Below are 19866 nucleotides of genomic sequence, written 5' to 3' on the forward strand. Positions count from 1 at the left end.
GACAAAAATCAGACATAACTGATGCTGAACCCTATCCCACCAAGCAATAAGTAATATTTATCCAGGGAAATCTGAAGTAATTTTTTAAAAAGTCCTATTATCTAATTAGGAAAATAATTTATGCTATTGCTTGACTCATTACTTTTAACAAATATAAAAATGTACATTTACATACATTTCACCATTTTTATACTAATAATGGTAAAGATAAGTTACTTCCAAAACACTTTTCAAAGTCTTAGAATTGCATTGTGCAGGGAATCCTGGGTGGTTCAGCCAGTTAAGTGCCTGCCTTCGGCTCAGGTCATGATCCCAGGGTCCTGGGATCAAGCCCCACCCTGGGCTCCCTTCTCAGCAGGTAGCCTGTTTCTCCCTTTGCCTGCAGCTCCCCCTCCTTATGCTCTTTCTCTCTCTGTCAAATAAATATATAAAATCTTAAAAAAAAAAAAAAAGGAATTGCATTGTCTAACATCATACCCATTTGCTACATGTGGCTATGAGCACTTAAAAGACAGCTAGTCCAAAGTGAAATGTGCTGCTGTACAATACATACCCATTTTGAAGACTTTGTAAGAAAATAAGAACGCAAAATGTCTCTTTAATAACTTTTATTTTGATTACATGTTGAAATATTTTGGATGTACTGGGTCACAATGTTATTACTAAAATTAAACTCAACTGTTTCTACTTTTTTTAACGAGTACTTAAAAATTTTAAATTTTACGTGCACTTCACATTATATTTCTATTAGACAAAACTGCCTTATAACCTTACGGTCTAATGATACAAAAAAACGACTTTAAATGTGTATACTTTGTTGCCTAGAAGCATGATATCATACAAGACTCTCAAGTATAAAAGTCAACAATAAAATAAAAAATCTTTGTTATTGGCTGATCAGGATTCATCTTACCTAACAGATTTGTTTACAAAATATGATTGTTTTGTTCAAAATGACCTGCAAGTACATAGCTGAAAATTAAAAAAAAAAAAATTACACTGATTCCTCAGCTAAAACTTCCATTCTACATACTCTCCTGGTTTTCAGATTTTCAAAGTCTGCAAACGCAATCTTATACTTCTTCCCATATATTCTGAAAGTATTTTGAAATACATGGATATTTAAAAGTTGTCAATTACTGAAAGAAAAGCACACTACCTGGATAAGCACACTGCAGCAGAGCTATCGATTTGCCTCCAGGAGCAGCACAGAGATCCAGAACCTTCTCGCCATCCCTTAATTCCAGAGCCAATACTGGGAGAAGAGAGGCAGCATTCAGGAGATAATATTTTTTTAGATTTCCAATTTGGTGTCTTTCTGAAGGCATTCTGTCTGGAGTTCTGCTAAGGTAACACCTCATTGATTTAGGATAGTAGGGTAAAGATCCTTGGAAGAGTGTGTGATAGCCCTTTAAATGTAAATCTTTTTCCAGTTCAAAGGAATAATTGAATCGGTTAAGAAGGATAGCATACTGCCAGCATGATGGTGATATTAGTATATCCCTAGAAACAGAAGATGAAAAACAAAACAGTATTAATATTATATATACAAACACAATTTTATATTACTAATCAAGTGATCGGGGTCCTAGTTTCACACTTACCTGTGATTTTTTTCAGAGTCAAGGTAACTATCACTGGCTTTGCTCTTTTGCCATAGGTTCCAATATGGGTCAACCTACCACAGTCATGATCCTGACTTTATTTAAAACTTTGGTATTTTATTCATCATGGGTTTTCTTTCTTTTGTATCAACTATACCCATTAAAGTATTACTTGATTATTGAGTTTTAGGGGTCCCTTAAATTCTGCACCAGAGAGGAATGCCTCACCTGCCTCAGCCTAGTACCTTCCTGCAGAACATCTTGCCAAAAACACACAGCCTGTCTTTTCATACCTCTGAATACATCAAAATAGACTGTCAATCATTCTTTGCACAAATGTTTTTCATGAAGAAAAAATTTAAAACCTGAGACTGTTACTATTGGAGGGAAAAGTACTATCATTAAAGGGCATTTGGAGGAGTGAGTGTTAAAGTCTTCCTCTCAGGAAATAAAAGCATGGAAAACTAACTATAGTGAACTCTACAGTAAGAGAGTTAGTGAGGCAATCAGTGGTTCAGATGATACAAAACCAAGGATGGTTTAAAAATCACTTATGGATTGACAGTACCACCCACCCGCCACCTTCCTGCCTTCACCAGAAGATTTTCTTTCCTAATTTTTTATTTAGTCCAACAGTTAGAGCTCTTAACAGTCACAAGCTCACATCAACTGACATATGATACAGCAGGAAATATTTATTTACAAGCTGACCTTCCTAGCTGAGTTATTTGGTAGCCTCATTAACCATGGTCAATTAAATAAATTCCAGCTGCTACTCACCCCGGAGTTGACTATGTGAGAAATGGCTGGATTGAAATGTAACACCTGCGACTGGAACTGTGCCAGGTGAATTTCAACTGGGGGCTAATACGTGAAACTGCTTTCTCCTTTACTGCCTCTTACTATGATGGTCCACCATCATGGGAGCCCAGTTTGTCTGTTTCAGGAATTCTGGAAGATGACAACCTCTTTTTTTAAGAATGTATTTTGCAAACTTTAGCATGCATCAAGTGTCTATAGGAGACTGCTAAACCCTACTCCAGGATTTTCTGATATAGTAGACTAGAAGCAGGAACTCAGAATTAGCATTTTGAGAATTAGCATTCAGAATTAGCATTAAAATGGACCCAAGGGAAGATCTGCAAATGTTATGGTAGTAACTTTTATTTCAGCCCATCCTAATCTTACCCTCAAAACGGGATGAAAATTTACCCAGGGTTCTGACTCATGTAACAGAGAAGTAATAGTAAGAAACATAATTTAATTCATACAGATTGGAGTGGCTTGTCCCATTAGCTAACAATGGTAGGGTATTTTCAATTGGTTAATATCTAACAGAGCAAATCTGTTTTTTTTTTCTTCAGAATTTCCAAAGCTATTTTAGAATGTTTATTCTTTCAGATGAACTTTAGAATCAGTTGGGTCAGTTAAAATAATTTATAAAATATTTGTGTAGATAGATAGACATCTTGGCTAGGATTATATTAAATGCAGTAAAATTGGGGAGAATTAGCATCCTTATTGTATTTAGTCTTTCCAACCCTGACTACAATGTTTCTCCAATTAGTCACATTTTCTTTCTGATCCCTCAGTACAGGTTATTATTCTTGCATATTTCCTTTTAACCTTATTGTATATAAAAGGATTGTTAGTTTAGGAACACTATTTTTGTGTATTATGCAATATGTTAAATCTTGAATGATAAGGAGAAATACCATAGGACAAAATGAGAAGGGAAGTTGAAGGACAAAGGCAATAGCACAGGCAGTACGTATGAAGGAGGACAGTGCATTTGGGTAATTAAAAGTAATCTGGGGTACCTGGGTGGCTTAGTTGGTTAAACATCTGCCTTCCACTCAGGTTATGATCCCAGGTCCTGGAATCAAGCCCCGCATTGAGCTCCCTACTTGGCAGGAAGCCTGTTTCTCCCTCTCCCACTCCCCCTGCTTGTGTTCCCTTTCTTGCTGTCTCTCTCTCTGTGTCAAATAAATAAAATCTTTAAAAAAAAAAGTAATCTGGTGTGGCTCGTGGCAGATTATATGTGTCAAGTATAATGTGATAAAGTTCACTAAAGCACCCTAGGGGAGAAAGCCTCATTGGATTTAAAAACATATACTTATTGGGGCCCCTGGGTGGCTCAGTCAGTTAAGTATCTGACTCTTGGTTTCAACTCAGGTCATGATCTCAGGGTCCTAAGATCAAGCCCCATGTGGGAAGCTGCTAAAGCTTCTCTCTCCCTCTTCCTCTGCCCTTGCTTTCTCTCAAATAATCTTAAAAAAAAAAAAAAAATAATACACACACACACACACACAACACATACATACACACACACACAACACATACATACACACACTCTGGCAGAGTGAGTCAGCAATCTTCAGAAATTATTCTCATTCTCTAACAACTGGATGAAATAAGACCTTGCTTTAAAAAAATTTTCTGACTCCTCCTAACCGGTATGCAACCTTACTGAAGTCCTTGCACTTCCTGGAATAAGTTTTCTTTAGCCTTTACCAGTCTCAGGATAAACTGCTCCCTCTGTCTATAATGACCTTTCCTCTGACCTACAATGGCCCACCTAAAACCTGGCTGACTCCCCTACTCTCTGCTGAGGGGCCAGTTTAGGCTTTATCTCCTCAGAGAAACCTTTCTACCTACAACTTAATCCACCCACCCCACCTCACCCTAATAATAAAAATTACTAATCATAAGTTTACAATATGTGGGGTGCCTGGGTGGCTCAGTGGGTTAAAGCCTCTGCCTTCAGCTCAGGTCATGATCCCAGGGTCCTGGGATCGAGCCCCACATCGGGCTCTCTGCTTGGCGGGGAGCCTGCTTCTCCCTCTCTCCCTCTGCCTGCCTCTCTGCCTACGTGTGGTCTCTGTCAGACAAATAAATAAAATGTTTTTAAAAAATAAATAAATGAATAAAATAAGTTTACAATATGCATTTTTCATACTTAGCTTATTTAACCATCACTACCGTGAAGGACAGCTATTACCCCCATATTAGAAGTTAGGTAACTGAAGCTTCCCGAAGTCTGGCAACTCACCCAAGGTTCTATCACTATTAAGCAGAAGTACCTGATTCAAAATCTGGCTGACTTTAAAGTCTAACAAAGCGTGAGACCTTTGTACTGTAGCACTAGCAGCATACCACAGGGAGAGAGAGAATTTTCACCCCAACCTTGGACTAGAGTCAGTGCCCTGGCCTCCCACTGCTCCTAACAATCGGAATAGCCTGATACATGCTGCCTGGAGCACCTGCAATGGGACCACTTGATGAAGGGACTGCTCAGGATGGTGCTTCCTACCCCTGAGAAAGCAAAACTGCATATTAATGTGGGTCTCAGCACCATACCCACCCCCCCCCACCCAACTACCAGTGACCTCCCCTCTTCCTAGCACATGCGCACAAAGACACACACACTCACACTCCAGTGCACTGGTAAGGATGATGCCTCTGGGCCTCCCAGGTCAATGGTTACTCAAGTCCAAAGCTCTAAATGGATAGACAAGTAGCCCAGCAGATAATACAGGGAGCGTACATTAAAGGACTTAAGAAGACACTCACCAGGCACCACACTCCAGCACTCCTCTCAAGATTCATGAGGAGTCTGAAGCTGTTCCACTTACTGGTCTTCGATGACAGAAGTTCAAGTACCTCAGCAGCCAGGAGAACTGGGACCCACAAGACCAGTAACCTACAGATGTTTGCTCGTACCTCCACGGGTATCATTTTGAAAAAAACTATGTACCCTCTGGCACGTTTTAAACTGACATCAAAATCTTCACCATAGACTTAAGAACTTAATTTCCAGCATACTATAAAAATTGACATTTTCAAATATAAATTATACCACTTTTTAAAATGCATCCAGTGGAACCTAAATACCAGAGTGATTATGAAACCCATCACTGTCCATTTAAAAATTCATAGACTGAATCTTCTTGAACAGGTGAAAATTTTAGTTCCTTTTCCTATTTACATACTATTTCCCCAACATAACTTTATTTTAATACATTTTTGTGTTTGAAATCTTTTATTACCCTATCATACTTCTCTGCCATAAACAACACACATATATACATATATATATATATACTAAATCTGTTTTCAATGTGGCCTAAATCTCTAAGTGTTAAAATGGTAACTTCTGGATTCAGTTATCAGTAAAATTTTTACTATAAAATTGATCAAAATACTTACCATAGATTTGATAATTAATAAACATAAAAAGGGAAGTGTTAGGAAATGGATCTCAATGAAATAACTTCCCTTCCCACCCACCCCCCCAACCCTGGTCTCCATATATCCAGAGATGAATATTACCGAGGGCTATACTGAGTCAGGGTTAAAATCAACTATATTCCTGTTTTGTATTTTTACAAGGGCTGAGAAAAACCTTCACTTAAATAAGTGGGTAATAATTAAATATACTTCATTGTAGCGATGTCTCTCTTTTTGACTTCTATTTCCTTCTGAATTATAGTCCCAAATCACTTAAGCATCTATCTTCAAAAATATTTTAATTGATCTGTTAGTTGACAACTCAACTGGAGCTCCTTTACTTTTGCTAAAAGCAAAACTTGGAAACCACCTGACCTGTCAAAGTATTTGTTGTCATTAGTCATTTATTTTTTCAGCCCTTACAATGACTTCCAACAGTCTCTGACCGGCAGAGGTGTTATCACCCTGGAGAACGGCAATGTGGAAGAGTCAGGATGTGAAAGTGTGCCCTCTTTTTGTAAAGTGGGAGAAAGGCAAAAGAAAGGTAGTTGAGAAAGGAAAATAAATACTCCCTTAGGCACATAAGGATCAGATTAATTTTGTGAAAGAGAATACATGAAAACTGAAAATCTGGAAGTTGATGCTATAACTTGCCTGTGCACACATATCCTTTGAAAAAATTGTATAATGTATTATTTGGACAATGTTATTTGATGTTATTATTTTCATTCAACTTTTCTGTGACTTTATTCTTTTCTCTTAGTACTTATTTTACTCTCTAGTCTACCTTCCTATCAAATGATGAGGATAAAAAATCATTTTATCTAGGAATTGCTAAGCACAATTGGTATAACCTTGTCGATTACAAAACCAATTAAATTTTTATGGTTATAAAAGTAAAAATCCGTTTTACTGCTATTGGTATCCACTAGAGGGTGCTCATTCAATCATTTTAAAAGTCTGGTTTAGCAACGAATCCATCAGTTCATGGAAGTACACCTAAGTATGTTTACAAGACTTTCATTTTTATTCCTCAGAGATTCTAATGATGAACTGACTGCCCCCTACTCTTTCTTGGCATTGTTTCTTTAGTGCTTCTCATAGAAGGCAATCTATGTCCATATTTGTTATTCACAGTAGCTCAAATAGAAGTCCTAAGTGATGGTTTGCGTTTCTGGTAGAGACCAACCTAAGGTGAAAATACTGCATACAAGGAATCCCTTGTATCAAGAGACATGTGCATACAATCCCAGGGCTGGGACTCCACACCCTCCATAGCAGCACACTTGGTAGAGGACAAAGATGGATTTTAGTATCACAGGCCTAGATTGGCCAGTAAAATTGGTACTTTCTAACTTACGACTTTTAAAGGGGCTAAAAGTTACTACTTCATAGGGATTTGCACAAAGTACGGTTGAATATTTGTGTAAAGCTAACGTAAGGGACAAAACAGAAATAGCTCATTTCTGTTTTCCCCAACCATCCTACTCCATCTCATTCACAGATTCTGCTAATGCAATCTGGCTGTATTTTTTCTCCTCTATATATGAACTACGTGAACTCTGGAGAAAAGTGTTTAATAAAGATTTCCAATTAATCCTCCCCTCATATACAATTGAGGGCAGAACATATATAATCCATCTTGGTATACCCAGTGCTTAGAAGAGTACTTGGTTTATAAACACTAAAATTGTGAATAAGTAGATGACTTGCTCAAGTCTTAAGATATTGGTTCTTCAAGACCCTCCCTTGTCAGAAAAGACAACTTAATGAAATTATGACAATACAATCTCAAAAGAATTACAATAGCTGTTATCAACAAAATGCAATGGAAACACATTGTCTAGGATATATGGGTCAGGTTGATGGAGAACTGGTTAAAAACATAACAGTAATAAAAATAATGCTAATACGTATAGAGGGCTTACTATATGTCAAACAAAATTCTAAAATTTGCACATACATAAAATTATTTTATCTTTCCAAATTATTATATGAATTAGATCCTATTTTACACATAAAGATAGATTTTAAGTAACCTACCTAGGTCATATGCTACAAGATGTAAAGGTGGGATTTGAATGCATATTTTAACCACTGTACAGAGGGAAAAAGGAGAGGGTCATTCCTGGCAGAGGGAATAGCATACACAATCCCAAAGGGATGAAGGATCCTGTATAGTCACGCTAAGATATTTAGTCCAAACATAATACTGCAGACACTGGGGGGCAAAGGAGGCTTCTACTCCAGGAGTGGCACAATGGAATACGATGGTACTGAGAAGCAGCAGGACAGAGGGTAAGACAAACTCCCAAAGCCCCTCCAAATGTGAGCTCTGTTCCATTAGGCAAGTTAATTAGCCCCCATGTGCTCCGTTTTCCTATCTGTAAAGTGTAAATAGTAACAACTATCTTAGAAGGCTGTACAGAGGATTATGTGAGTATTCATAAAGTGATTAGAACACTGCCCGGCAGACAGTGTCATAAAAGTGGTTACATATAAGCCAACAAATAAATACTAAAGGCAGGAGACTATGTAAAGGGACTACTGCAATATGCCAAGTAAGTAATGATGCAAGCTTAACTAAACAGTAATAAAGCGGTTACAAATGAAATCCAAACGAAGAAATTTCTCAGGAAGAAGCAAAAGCATCTGGTGGGCATTTAGATTATGATGGAGGCAGAGTAGTAGTGTATGGCAGTCCATAGTTTGGGAGCTACCAAATTATCAAGGTCAGTCAAGGTAAGAGATACATGGTGCAGAGTACAGGGAAGTTTAAAGCATGAAGCTTCCACATGTGCTTTCCAGTGGAATCACGGGCAAGGACAACTTTTCCCTGCAACAATGTATGACCACATGCCTAAGAATACCGCCAAGTAGGAAGGCTCATCAAAAGCTTGGTGTCTAGATTTTATTGGGGCCCAGTCACATAAACATGATCAATTGGCTAATCTTTAGTTTCCAACTCCTCTGGAGGTCAGAGGTGGGAAGCCAAGCTGATACCATGGCCCACAGCCCCTACCATAAATTACAGTTAGACTTTCCAGTGTGGCCTGACCCCCCAAGTAAACAAGGACACTCTTGGGCAGGACATTCCAAGGGCTCAGAGATAACCTCCCAGGAGCTGAGGGCAAATGTCAGGCTTATTTTTGATTAAGGTTCATTCCTTACCTTGAAAGTCTGGAGGAGGAAAGAGGAAACATATTGATGGTGATAACTTCAACAAGTGAGAAAAAATATGCAAGTGGCAAATGACAACATAGGTTTAGAAGGGAAAATAACATGCTTCTGAGATTGCCTAGTATCAAACTAAGTGAAATGACCAGAAAATACTGAGAAGTATGGAACAAAGCTGAGAGAAGACTGCACAGCTTCAGATGGCAGCATAGTGAGGGAAGTTCAAAGTCATGCCATGAAAGGGCTTCCCTGAAAGATAAACAGGCAATGAGAGGAGCAAAACTTAAACTCATTGTAAACAACTTCAAAGGGCTAGTCAGAGGGTGACTTGTAAAAAGTGTTATTACAAAAAAATAAAATTTAATACTAAATCTTCCCCATTATCTACATCTCTTAGATAAGAAAGGAAACTAAAAGTAAGTAAATCACTTTCCAGGTAGAAGACAAAAATGCACTCACCTTTCTCTGGAAGTAAATACACTCTGCAAGCATGACATTCCAAATAAAAGTTAAAAATATATATATATTTGTTCTGACTTCCGCATGCCATCTTCCATGTTCAGACTACTTTCTGAGCTCAGACTTTATTTTGCCCATGGCAAATTTAGAACATTTATGCAAAACTTAAATCATCATAAAAACGCAACAAAAAGGTAGATGAAGCAGAAGGCACAGCTAATTAAATGGATTTGAGGTTCACTGCTCATTTAATGTAGGGTCAAACAATAACTTATAAATCTGTCTGAGCACATTAAATAGAAAAATAATTCATTACAGGGTATGGGTAGCCAGACTACCATAAAATCTGAAGACACTATCCCTTTAAAAAAATTTTTTTTTTAAATCATCCATGAATGTCTAATTACACCCAGGTGTGAGATTAGGAGTTAGGCAGTGGAAGTTCTTGAACCAGAAAGCCTAGATACAGATCCCTGCTCTGGCACTTATGTAAACTTGGGAAGTTACTTAAATGCTATGTGGTTTCATCATGTGAAAAATGGGAAACAAACCTCAGAGCTTTGTTCTGAGGATCACATAAAGCCAATACTATCTGGTACATAATAAGCATGCAGTAGAAGTGTGGTTGTCTGGCTACTCTCTGTGAGTAACTTTACATACTAAAAACATAATGAATTTATTACACTCCACTATCATTCTTCTTTTTTCTCTGTGACAGAAGCTACTCATTTTAAAATCCAGTTTGAGGGGCACCTGGGTGACTCAGTCGTTAAGGGTCTGTCTTTGGCTCAGGTCATTATCCCAGGGTCCTGGGACAGAGCCCTGCATTGGGCTCCTTGTTCAGCGGGAAGCCTGCTTCTCCCTCTCCCGCCCCTCCTGCTTGTGTTCCCTCTCTTGCTGTGTCTCTGTCAAACAAATCTTTTAAAAAATAAATAAATAAAACTAAAAATCTAGTTTCGAAATAAAAACCACAACCACAAACTATTTTTTCATATTGCAGTATTTACAAGTTCCTAAAACAGTATAATTTGTTCTAAAATTATCTCAGAACCACCTCAGACTTTATTATCAGTCAATATTTCATTTGTTTAAAAAAAAAAAAAAAGCTTAAAGTTGTCCTTTTAAGTGAGAAAGCGTTACTGAGTTTATCCACAAAGAGATTAGTAAGACAACAATACGACTGAATCCATTGTCTATAGCTACATAACCTTTTTTTTCCTGAGCAGTATGTACTGGGCTTTTGTCCCTCGCTTCAGAAGCAGTGCTCCCTCTTCTTTCAGCCTAAATTATCTAGTTCTTTTTGCTAAGATAACTCCTGTTAGGTCACCAAGGGCTGGCTTCTCCTCAGGTCTTTGTTGGCACCCTCTGTATTTGTTAAATAAGACAAGGTTCTCCTGTCTATTTCTATCAGGATATTTATGGAATTAATAGTTCATATAGTTTTAAAACCAGCCTCCTTATCCCCCATGAACACCAGACTGCAGGCAAACTGGATATAGGAACTGTCTTGCTCTTTATATTCCACAGGGCATGGAATATACTATATAAGAACTCAGTGTAGGCAAGGGAAACAGAAAAAAATGAACTATTAGGATTTCATCAAGATAAAAAGCTTCTGCACAGCCAAGGAAATAATTAATGAAACTAAAAGGCAACCTTCAGAATGGGAGAAAATATTTGCCAATGACGTATCTGATAAAAAGTCCAAAATATATACAGAACTTATCAAACTCAACACCCAAAAAACATTTAACCCAGTTAGGAAATGCAGAAGACATGAATAGACGTTTTTCCAAAGACATACAGATTGGCCGACAGGCACATGAAAAGATGCTCAACATCATTCAGCATCAGAGAAACACAGATCAAAACCATAATAAGCTACCACCTCACACCTGTCAGAAAGGCTAAAATCAACAACTCAGAAAACAAGAGATATTGGAGAGGATGCAGAGAAAGGGGAACCGTCTTGCAGTGTTGGTGGGAACACAAACTGGGACAGCCACTCTGGGAAACAGCATGGAGGTTCCTCAAAAAGTTAAAAATAGAATTACCCTATGATCCAGCAATTGCACTACTTCAGGAATTGAACCAAAGTATACAAACATACGGATCTGAAGGGGCACGTGCACCCTGATGTTTATAACAGCATTATCAACAACAGCCAAACTATGGAAAGAGTCCAACTGTCCACCAACTGATGAATAAAGAAGATGTGGAGTGTGTGTGTGTGTACACTTATATACATATGTAATATCACTCAGTCATCAAAAAAGAATGAAATCTTGCCATTTGCAATGATGGAACTAGAATGTATTATGCTAAGCAAAGTAAGTCAACCAGAGAAGGATAAATACCATATAATTTCACTTGTATGTGGAATTTAAGAAACAAAACAGATGACACAGGGAAGGGGGGGAAAAAAAGAGAGGAAAGCAAACCATAAGACTCTTAACTATAGAGAACAGACTGAGGGTTGATGGAAAGGAGGTGAATGGGGGAGAAGCTAAATGGGTGATGGGCATTAGAAAGGGCACTTGTGCTGAGTACTGGTTGTTATATGCGGGTGATGAACCACTAAATTCTATTCCCGAAACCAATATGACACTATATGTTAACTAATTAGAATTTAAATGAAAATTGAAAAAGAAAAAAAAAAACCACTTCAATGTAAAGAACCCATGGAATAACATTCTGACCAAAGGCAAAAGTCACTAAGCATAGAAATCAAACTTACCTCACTTACTTTTATGCATGAAAGATGTTTTCAAAAATACATTTAAATAATTTGTGTGTGTGTGTGCGCGCACGTACATGTGTTCAAAACATAGCCTGCCGAAAACACAGGGAAGAAATATAACCAAATAAAATGACTCTAAGACAGAGCTGTGCCAGCTTTAAAGACTAATTATCTTCTGAATTTTCAGAAACTAGTCAAATACCCTCAGAAGTTTTAAGGTTTTTCTGTTACAGTATAATTAATTTTGTCAAACTGGTGGGCATTCCTATTTCAAAGATTAAAACAATTGCTCGAGGCAAGGCTCTAACATTTTTTTCCTTACTATTACTACAAAGTTTTCTTTCTCCCCTTTTCATTTTCCTAGGATTCCATCTATTTCTTCAGTTCTTCTCTTTAGTCTCTGTAGGAAAAGAGCACCCAGATTTAGATTCCTTTATCTTTTATCCTCAAGCACCCCTCCCCCAAAAAGGTTTTATTTCCTGTTCTATCATAAAGCATCAAGAGATGAATTATACTAACCTTACTGTATTCCAGGCATCTCCAAGTTCTTTGGAATACTGTTTCTCAAAATGATCCAATACAACTCTGCAAATCTGTTTTGCAAGCTTCCCCTCTGATTTTGCTTTCAGCTATGATGATAAGAAAATGTTGCTGACACAATCTGGTATTACAAATTTATTAAACTTCAAATTAGCAGTTTTTTTTCTTAAGAACATGTTTTATGATTATTATTAGTTCTTTCAAGGAAGCATTACTTCAAATATAACAACACTGTATTTATGAAAAAAGAGGGTTTCTTCAAATAATTATTGCTCATATGTAAAGCAAAGGTTAAAGGCTTTGTGGCGTTAAAAAAAAAAAAAAAAAAAAGGTTAGTGGCCTTAACAGAAGCTGCGTCAAAGAAACAAAATTAAGCGACTCTAGGTACTAACATTTGGGGAAACTGAGTGAAAAGCCTATGGAAATTAGTATTATCTTGGCAACTTTATTCTAAACGTAAAATTATTCTAAAATTAAAATATTACTTCGGAAAAAAAAAAAAGTCGCTCGCTTCCTGTGTAAACTTCCTTGCAATTTTATTTCATTTACTCATTCAAAGTTTAGCGAGGTATTACCGGGTAATACTGTTCTAGGGTCCCAGGATAAAGCAGTGAGTCTCATATCCTGAGGAGCTTGCATTCTGCTCAAAGCTGAACGGAGCAGGTATTCAGCACTGCAGGCTGGACTGCAACCAAGTTACGTGGGGCACAGGTGAGTCTTGGGAGAAAACAGCGGAGAACGCTCAAGAGAAAACGTTCGAGCATTCAGCATTACAGCCTTGAACTATGAAGCCAGAGAAGCCAACAGCTCGCGAAGTTCCCCCATCCCGACCCCCTCCCTCGCCACCTAGGCCCGCAAAGTGATTGAGTCAGAGGCTCCCAGTCGAGTACCAGCCCTCACCCGGGTCAACATTATCCCGCCGCGAGAAGCCAGACAAGAGATCTACACGACGCAGCACCTAAAACCTCCAGGAAATCAAAAGCACGGCCTCACATGCGAGGTTCACTCTCTGGCACTTCTATCCCTCGTTTTTCCGCTTCAACTCCCCGCGAGATACTGCTTTGCCCTCCTAGTCGAAATCTCGCCAAAAGTGGTGTAGGTCCCGCGAGAGGCACGAGCGCGCAAAGTTACTTCCGCCGGCGGCTGGTGGGGGCGGTGCTTACTACCAAGGGCGTAGTTTGACCCTTGGGCGGAGCCTTGAGTGGCTGGAAGCTTCAAGTGAAGCGTTTTACTGAACAGCAGCTGCTGTGTGCTTGTGGCTCAGTAAAAAAAAAAAAATGTTAATTTGTATTAGGTTTTGTATAATGACCATTGTTGTAAAATGTTCTCAGAGGCTAAGCTAGTTACTGAATTAATCCATCAAATTTGATAACCCCCCCCTTTTAGCTTAGATATTCAGAACTAAGGGTAATAGGGATGACAGGAAGAAATAAGGCATGTATTTCCTAGAGATGGACAATGGGGATGATCTCTCTTTCAACGGAGAGGGTTAAATGTTTAATTGAAATACAGTGAAGCACTTAGCACAAAGGGTAGGAAACAGTAAACGCCTAAATGTTAGCTGCTGCTGTGTATTATTTTTACTATCATGATCTTCAAGATTATGATCATCTCGTTCTGTCTGATACCAAATGCCTGAAGACCAAAATGACCCTACACAGTAGCCTCCCACCCACCTTTACTAAGGGCAGTGTTACATGTGCTGAGGAAAGTATTACACCCATTCTAATAGGAACAGCACTTTATTTGCTCTTTTAGTGTTACTTTTTAATTCCTCCCTTGTAACAGCAATCAGCAATTCAAGAAATCAGTGCTTCATATGGTCCGTGATATTTAGTGAAAATCATCATTTTGAGACCTTTGATGCTCAAAATATCAGTATAGGCATATACCATAGGTACAAATCTTAGAACCATGTAGAAAGGAAAAAAATCATCAATAATGTGATTTGAAGCTTAATACATTTACTTACACAACTTCCCCAGTAATCTAAAAATAAATTTAGATTTGGTGCAAAAGAAAATAAAGTATTAAGGAGTGAAGTGATTAAATGCATGCGGTTGGTTGGTTGTTTAAAGTCATTAGTCTACCTTTCAGCCTCTATACATAAAAGATTATATTTTTTTCTATGTTCATTTCAGAATGTTGCATTTATTGAATTAATATGGTAGTATATTTGCAAAGTAGACATTTAAAAGACTTTTAAGGAGATAGTAGAAATCATATACACTGTATTTCTATTATGGAAAGGGGATGTGTAATGCTTGGAAAGAGGTCATATTGGTTCTATTATATAATTTTTGAATTTTCTATTTCCCAATGTTTCTATTTTCCAATTTTAAATAAGCTAATGCATACTGATGAAAATGGAAAAACAAAAGCCTATGAGAATGAAAATTGAACATAATGCCACTAGAGATCATATTGACATCTTGATGTATTCCTCTAGTTTTACGCATTTTCAAGACATTACCATGTCTGATAATCTTACAATTTTTATTATATTCTTAGTTTGAATAGGTTTCAAATTGTACTATTTGTTTCTTTTGTAAATTACCACCTCATGTCCACTTATCTATAGATGTCTTTAGTGCTATTTTTATTTATATTAGAGATAAAATATATGTTATATATTTATTTATATTAGAGATGTTAACCATATAACATTTTCAAGTACCTTCCCATTTCTTTCTTACAACTCTTTAAATGTAAAAATATCTTAAAATTTTATGCAGTAAATTTTTTTTTTAAGATTTTATTTATTCATTTGACAGAGAGAGAGAGATCACAAGTAGGCAGAGAGGCAGGCAGAGAGAGGAGGAAGCAGGCTCACTGCTGAGCAGAGAGCCCGATGTGGGGCTCAATCCCAGGACCCTGAGTTCATGACCTGAGCCGAAGGCAGAGGCTTAACCCACTGAGCCACCCAGGCACCCCCAATTTTTTTATTTTGTGATTGATTCCATTGCTTTTTGGCTTGGAAATTGCTTCTCACAGAGGCAAGCAATTATTTGTTTCTTTCTCCCTTTTTTTTTCTTTACAGCTTGATCTTTAATACTTAACCCATTAATCTATCTAGAATCAATATTAATGTATCATGAGAATGTTAGTGGACTTCCCCTACCAAATACCTACTAAAGAATAAACAAAGGTCCACACTTTATTTTAAAAATAGAAACTGTTACCAGACTTGTTTTAAACCATGGCAGATATAAATTGAGCTGACACCAACACCAGAAATTGTATTTTATTATTATTATTACTATTGTATTAAAGAATAAAGCAGCTTAATATGTACTTAAACTGGGCAGGAAAAGAATTTTTAATAAACCTATTGTGAAGTCATTTTATATAAGAAGTGTTTCAAGATAAGAATACTTTATAGACTTCTATGCATTTTATGAATTTTCATATTTACATAAAACATAAAACATTCATATTCATGTGGAGGTTTATGTGCCAAAAAGATAAAGACAGGCTTTACAGTAAAACAATCCACCATCAAGAGACCATTCGCTCCTTAAAATGAATGGCAGAAAAACACAACAGAGAAATCCACCATCAAAACAAGAGAACAAAGCTTAGTTTACAGGCCATCTTGAACTATCATTTCAGGAGAATAGCTTATTAGCTGAGGCTCTCATTTTATTATTTTAGGCCTCCAAAGTGGTGTGTACAAACTCTATCATAGAATCCAATGGGATTGGGAAGTAAATATAACTTGTATTTTTATTTAATTTTATCAAATCTTTAAAAAAAAAAAACCTTAGGGGGAGGTATATGTACAAAGTGCAGTAGAGTATGTTAATTATGAGCTGAAACTTATCCCCTCAAAATTCACATACTGAAGCCCTAGGTCCTAATACCTGAGAATATGACTGTATTTAGAAAGTCTTTCCAGAGGTGATTAAATTAAAAAGGACCTTTATGGTGGGTCCCAATCTAATCTGACTAGTATCCTTATAAAAAGAGGAAATTTAGGGGCGCCTGGGTGGCTCAGTGGGTTGAGCCGCTGCCTTTGGCTCAGGGCATGATCTCAGGGTCCTGGGATCGAGCCCCGCATGGGGCTCTCTGCTCAGCGGGGAGCCTGCTTCCCCTTCTCTCTCTGCCTGCCTCTCTGCCTACTTGTGATCTCTCAATCTCTCTCTCTGTAAAATAAATAAATAAAATCTTTAAAAAAAAATAGAAAGAGGAAATTTAAACCCTGAGACACTAGGTATAAACACATATAGTGGAAAGATCACACGAGGAAATAGGGAGAAGCAGGCCATCTATAAGCCAAGGAGAGGAGTTTCAGAAGAAACCAGTCCTGCCAATAAGGTTCCAGGTTGATCCTGGACTTCCAGACTTCAGGCATGTGAGAAAATTAATTCCTGTTGTTTGATCCACCCAGTCTTTGGTAGTATCGTGTGGCAGATTTACCAAACTAATATAATAACTTATATATTATATATATTATTATATATAACTTAAATATTATGATTCATTTACCTAGGTCATAAATTCTGTTTACTAATTAGCACACAGAATTTACAACTCGGGCTCTAAACAAGCAAATAATTTTCTTCCTATTTTTCCTTCAATTATAAGCTGATTCCCTTCATCAAAGAAAATTCATTTCTGATTTCCTATTTCTTTCCCCCCAAAAAACAGGTTTCCATTATTGTTTCCACGAAGCTAATGGATTATTGTTATTTTGAGAGTTTATAATCATATATATATATATACAATTTTTTTATTTTTTATTTTTTTTTAGATTTTACTTATTTATTTAAGAGAGAGAAAGCAAGAGAGATCACAGAGGGAGAGGGAGAAGCAAACTCACCACTGACTGAGTGGAGATCCTATGTGGGGCTCAATCCCAGGATCCTGAGATCATGACCTGAGCCAAAGGCAAACTGAGCTGAAGGCAGATGCTTGCCCCTCTAATCATACTTTAATGTAAGTCTTCAAATATCTAAATTTGTTCTTTGGATCAGCTGGAATATATTTGTTGATAAATAGTATTAGCAGAATCTCAGTTGCAAAGTCTACTCCACTTAGAGAAAAACTTAAGTATTAAAGCCAAAGAAGCTACAGCTTTATTTGTATAAGCAGTTTCACTTTTGATAAGGTTTTGACACCAAAAAGTATTAAGTTTCTTCAGTGCAGAATGGGAAAAATTCAGTAACATGAATAGCATACAATATAGAACCAAGTAGCAAATAAAATAAATTATCACAATAAACAAATACTTAGAGATCAGCTGCAAAAAAAAAAAAAAGGCATATTCTACAGATAATTTATTTATGGGCTATTCAAAATACATATTACAAGAGCGCCTGGGTGTCTTGGTTAGTTGAGTCTGACTCTTGGTTTTGGCTCAGGTCATGATCTCATGGCTCCTGCGACTTAGCCCAGTGAAAGGCTCAGTACTCAATGCAAGTAGTCTATTTCCTCCTTCTCCCACTCCCTCTCCCTCTGCCCTCCAGATCTGCTCATGTGCATGTTCTCTCTCAAATAAATAAAATCTTAAAAAAAAAAAGTTTTACATATTAAGTCCTTTGTTTCACGCTGAAAAGTCTGTTCAATTTTCAGCTTGCAGAAAGCATAGCACTTAATTTTTACAAAATTATGTTTGATTCTCCCATCATAAAAGCAGCAAAATTTGGGGGCACCTGGGTGGCTCAGTTGATTAAGCATCTGCCTTCGGCTCAAGTCATAATCCCAGGACCCTGGGATCAAGCCCCACGTCAGGCTCCCTGCTCAGCAGAGTCTGCTTCTCCCTCTCCCTCTCCCTGCCATTCCCCCTGCTTGTGCTTTCTCTGTGTTTCAAATAAATAAAATCTTTAAAAAAATAAAGTAAGCAAAATTTTAAAAACTCATTTGAAAAATTGAGGAAAACACACAATGAATAAAAAATTCATTATTTAATATTAATTACATGCAATATTGTATGCATGTTATATATTCCTTTTGGGCATATAGAATTATCTTTTAAATAAGTAAAAATACATATCTTTGGGTAAGTAATTTTTTTTTAAAGATTTTATTTATTTATTTGACAGACAGAGATCACAAGTAGGCAGAGAGGCAGGCAGAGAGAGAGGAAGGGAAGCAGGCTCCCTGCTGAGCAGAGAGCCCAACGCGGGGCTCGATCCCAGGACACTGGGATCATGACCTGAGCCAAAGCAGAGGCTTATTAACCCACTGAGCCACCCAGGTGCCCCTTTGGGTAAGTAATTTTAAGAAAAGACAGACATTGCATCATCCAGGATCATGAGGTGATACATTTTTAATTGCCTTTAAAATGACAGTATTCCTGGGGCACCTGGGTGGCTCAGTGGGTTAAAGCCTCTGCCTTCGATTTGGCTCAGGTCGTGATCCCAGGGTCCTGGGAGAGAGCCCCGCATCGCATCGGGCTCTCTGCTCAGCAGGGAGCCTGCTTCCCTTCCTCTCTCTCTGCCTGCCTCTCAGCCTACCTGTGATCTCTGTCTGTCAAATAAATAAATAAAATCTTTAAAAAAAAAATGACAGTATTCCTTTCCATATATATGAAAACTTGTACAGAGAAAAAGTTTTCATGTAAAATAAAGTCATTATTTTAATCTATCGACTTGAGATTTCTTCCAACAGTCATATCTGAAAATTCCTTTTCTATTTTCTTACCAAAAAGAAATCACTTAAATTTATCAAATGAAAAGCAAAACTGCATACTGATATAAATTATTTTTATTGTGTGAAAATGTCATAATCCATGATGATTAAGAATAAAAATGCAGCATATAACAAAATAGGCATTTACTTGTTAAAAGCAACCTGGATTTACAAAACTTCTTTTAAAATATCTTTAGAATGCTTTAGGAATACAAATTAATTTTTGAGAGATATATAAAACATTTATTTCACTGTATCATATATTTCATTTCAAAAATCATTTTTATTTTTAATAAATGAATTCAGTATTATTGCACACTACAGTATCACAGGAAACAAAAAATGTTTAAACTTTTATTTACTCTCAAACTGGATGAAAATTAAAAGGATGACAAAAGTGTAAGTTTAGTGTTTAGAAAAATGAATAAATGTAAATGTTACAAGCAGGAACCAAAAAGATATACAAATAAGTTTCACTCTAAA

General features: G+C 37.0%; 1 protein-coding gene across 1 annotated transcript in view; it reads right to left on the reverse strand.

Annotated features, from left to right (window-relative positions):
- The window catches only part of LOC111149893 (NOP2/Sun RNA methyltransferase family member 3), a 55314-nt gene extending 41533 nt beyond the window's left edge, over positions 1-13781 (reverse strand). The window contains exons 1-3 of the mRNA XM_022507193.1: positions 13651-13781; positions 12730-12839; positions 1160-1503 (exon numbers count right to left, since the gene is read on the reverse strand). Coding sequence (XP_022362901.1) covers positions 1160-1503; positions 12730-12839; positions 13651-13662 — 466 coding nt within the window. The 5' untranslated portion in view covers positions 13663-13781. The remainder of the gene's footprint in view (positions 1-1159; positions 1504-12729; positions 12840-13650) is intronic.
- Between the last annotated feature and the right edge of the window lie 6085 nt (positions 13782-19866).

This window comes from Enhydra lutris, unplaced genomic scaffold (assembly GCF_002288905.1).
Source record: "Enhydra lutris kenyoni isolate GAN:26980312 unplaced genomic scaffold, ASM228890v2 scaffoldscaffold2, whole genome shotgun sequence".
NCBI lineage: Eukaryota > Metazoa > Chordata > Mammalia > Carnivora > Mustelidae > Enhydra > Enhydra lutris.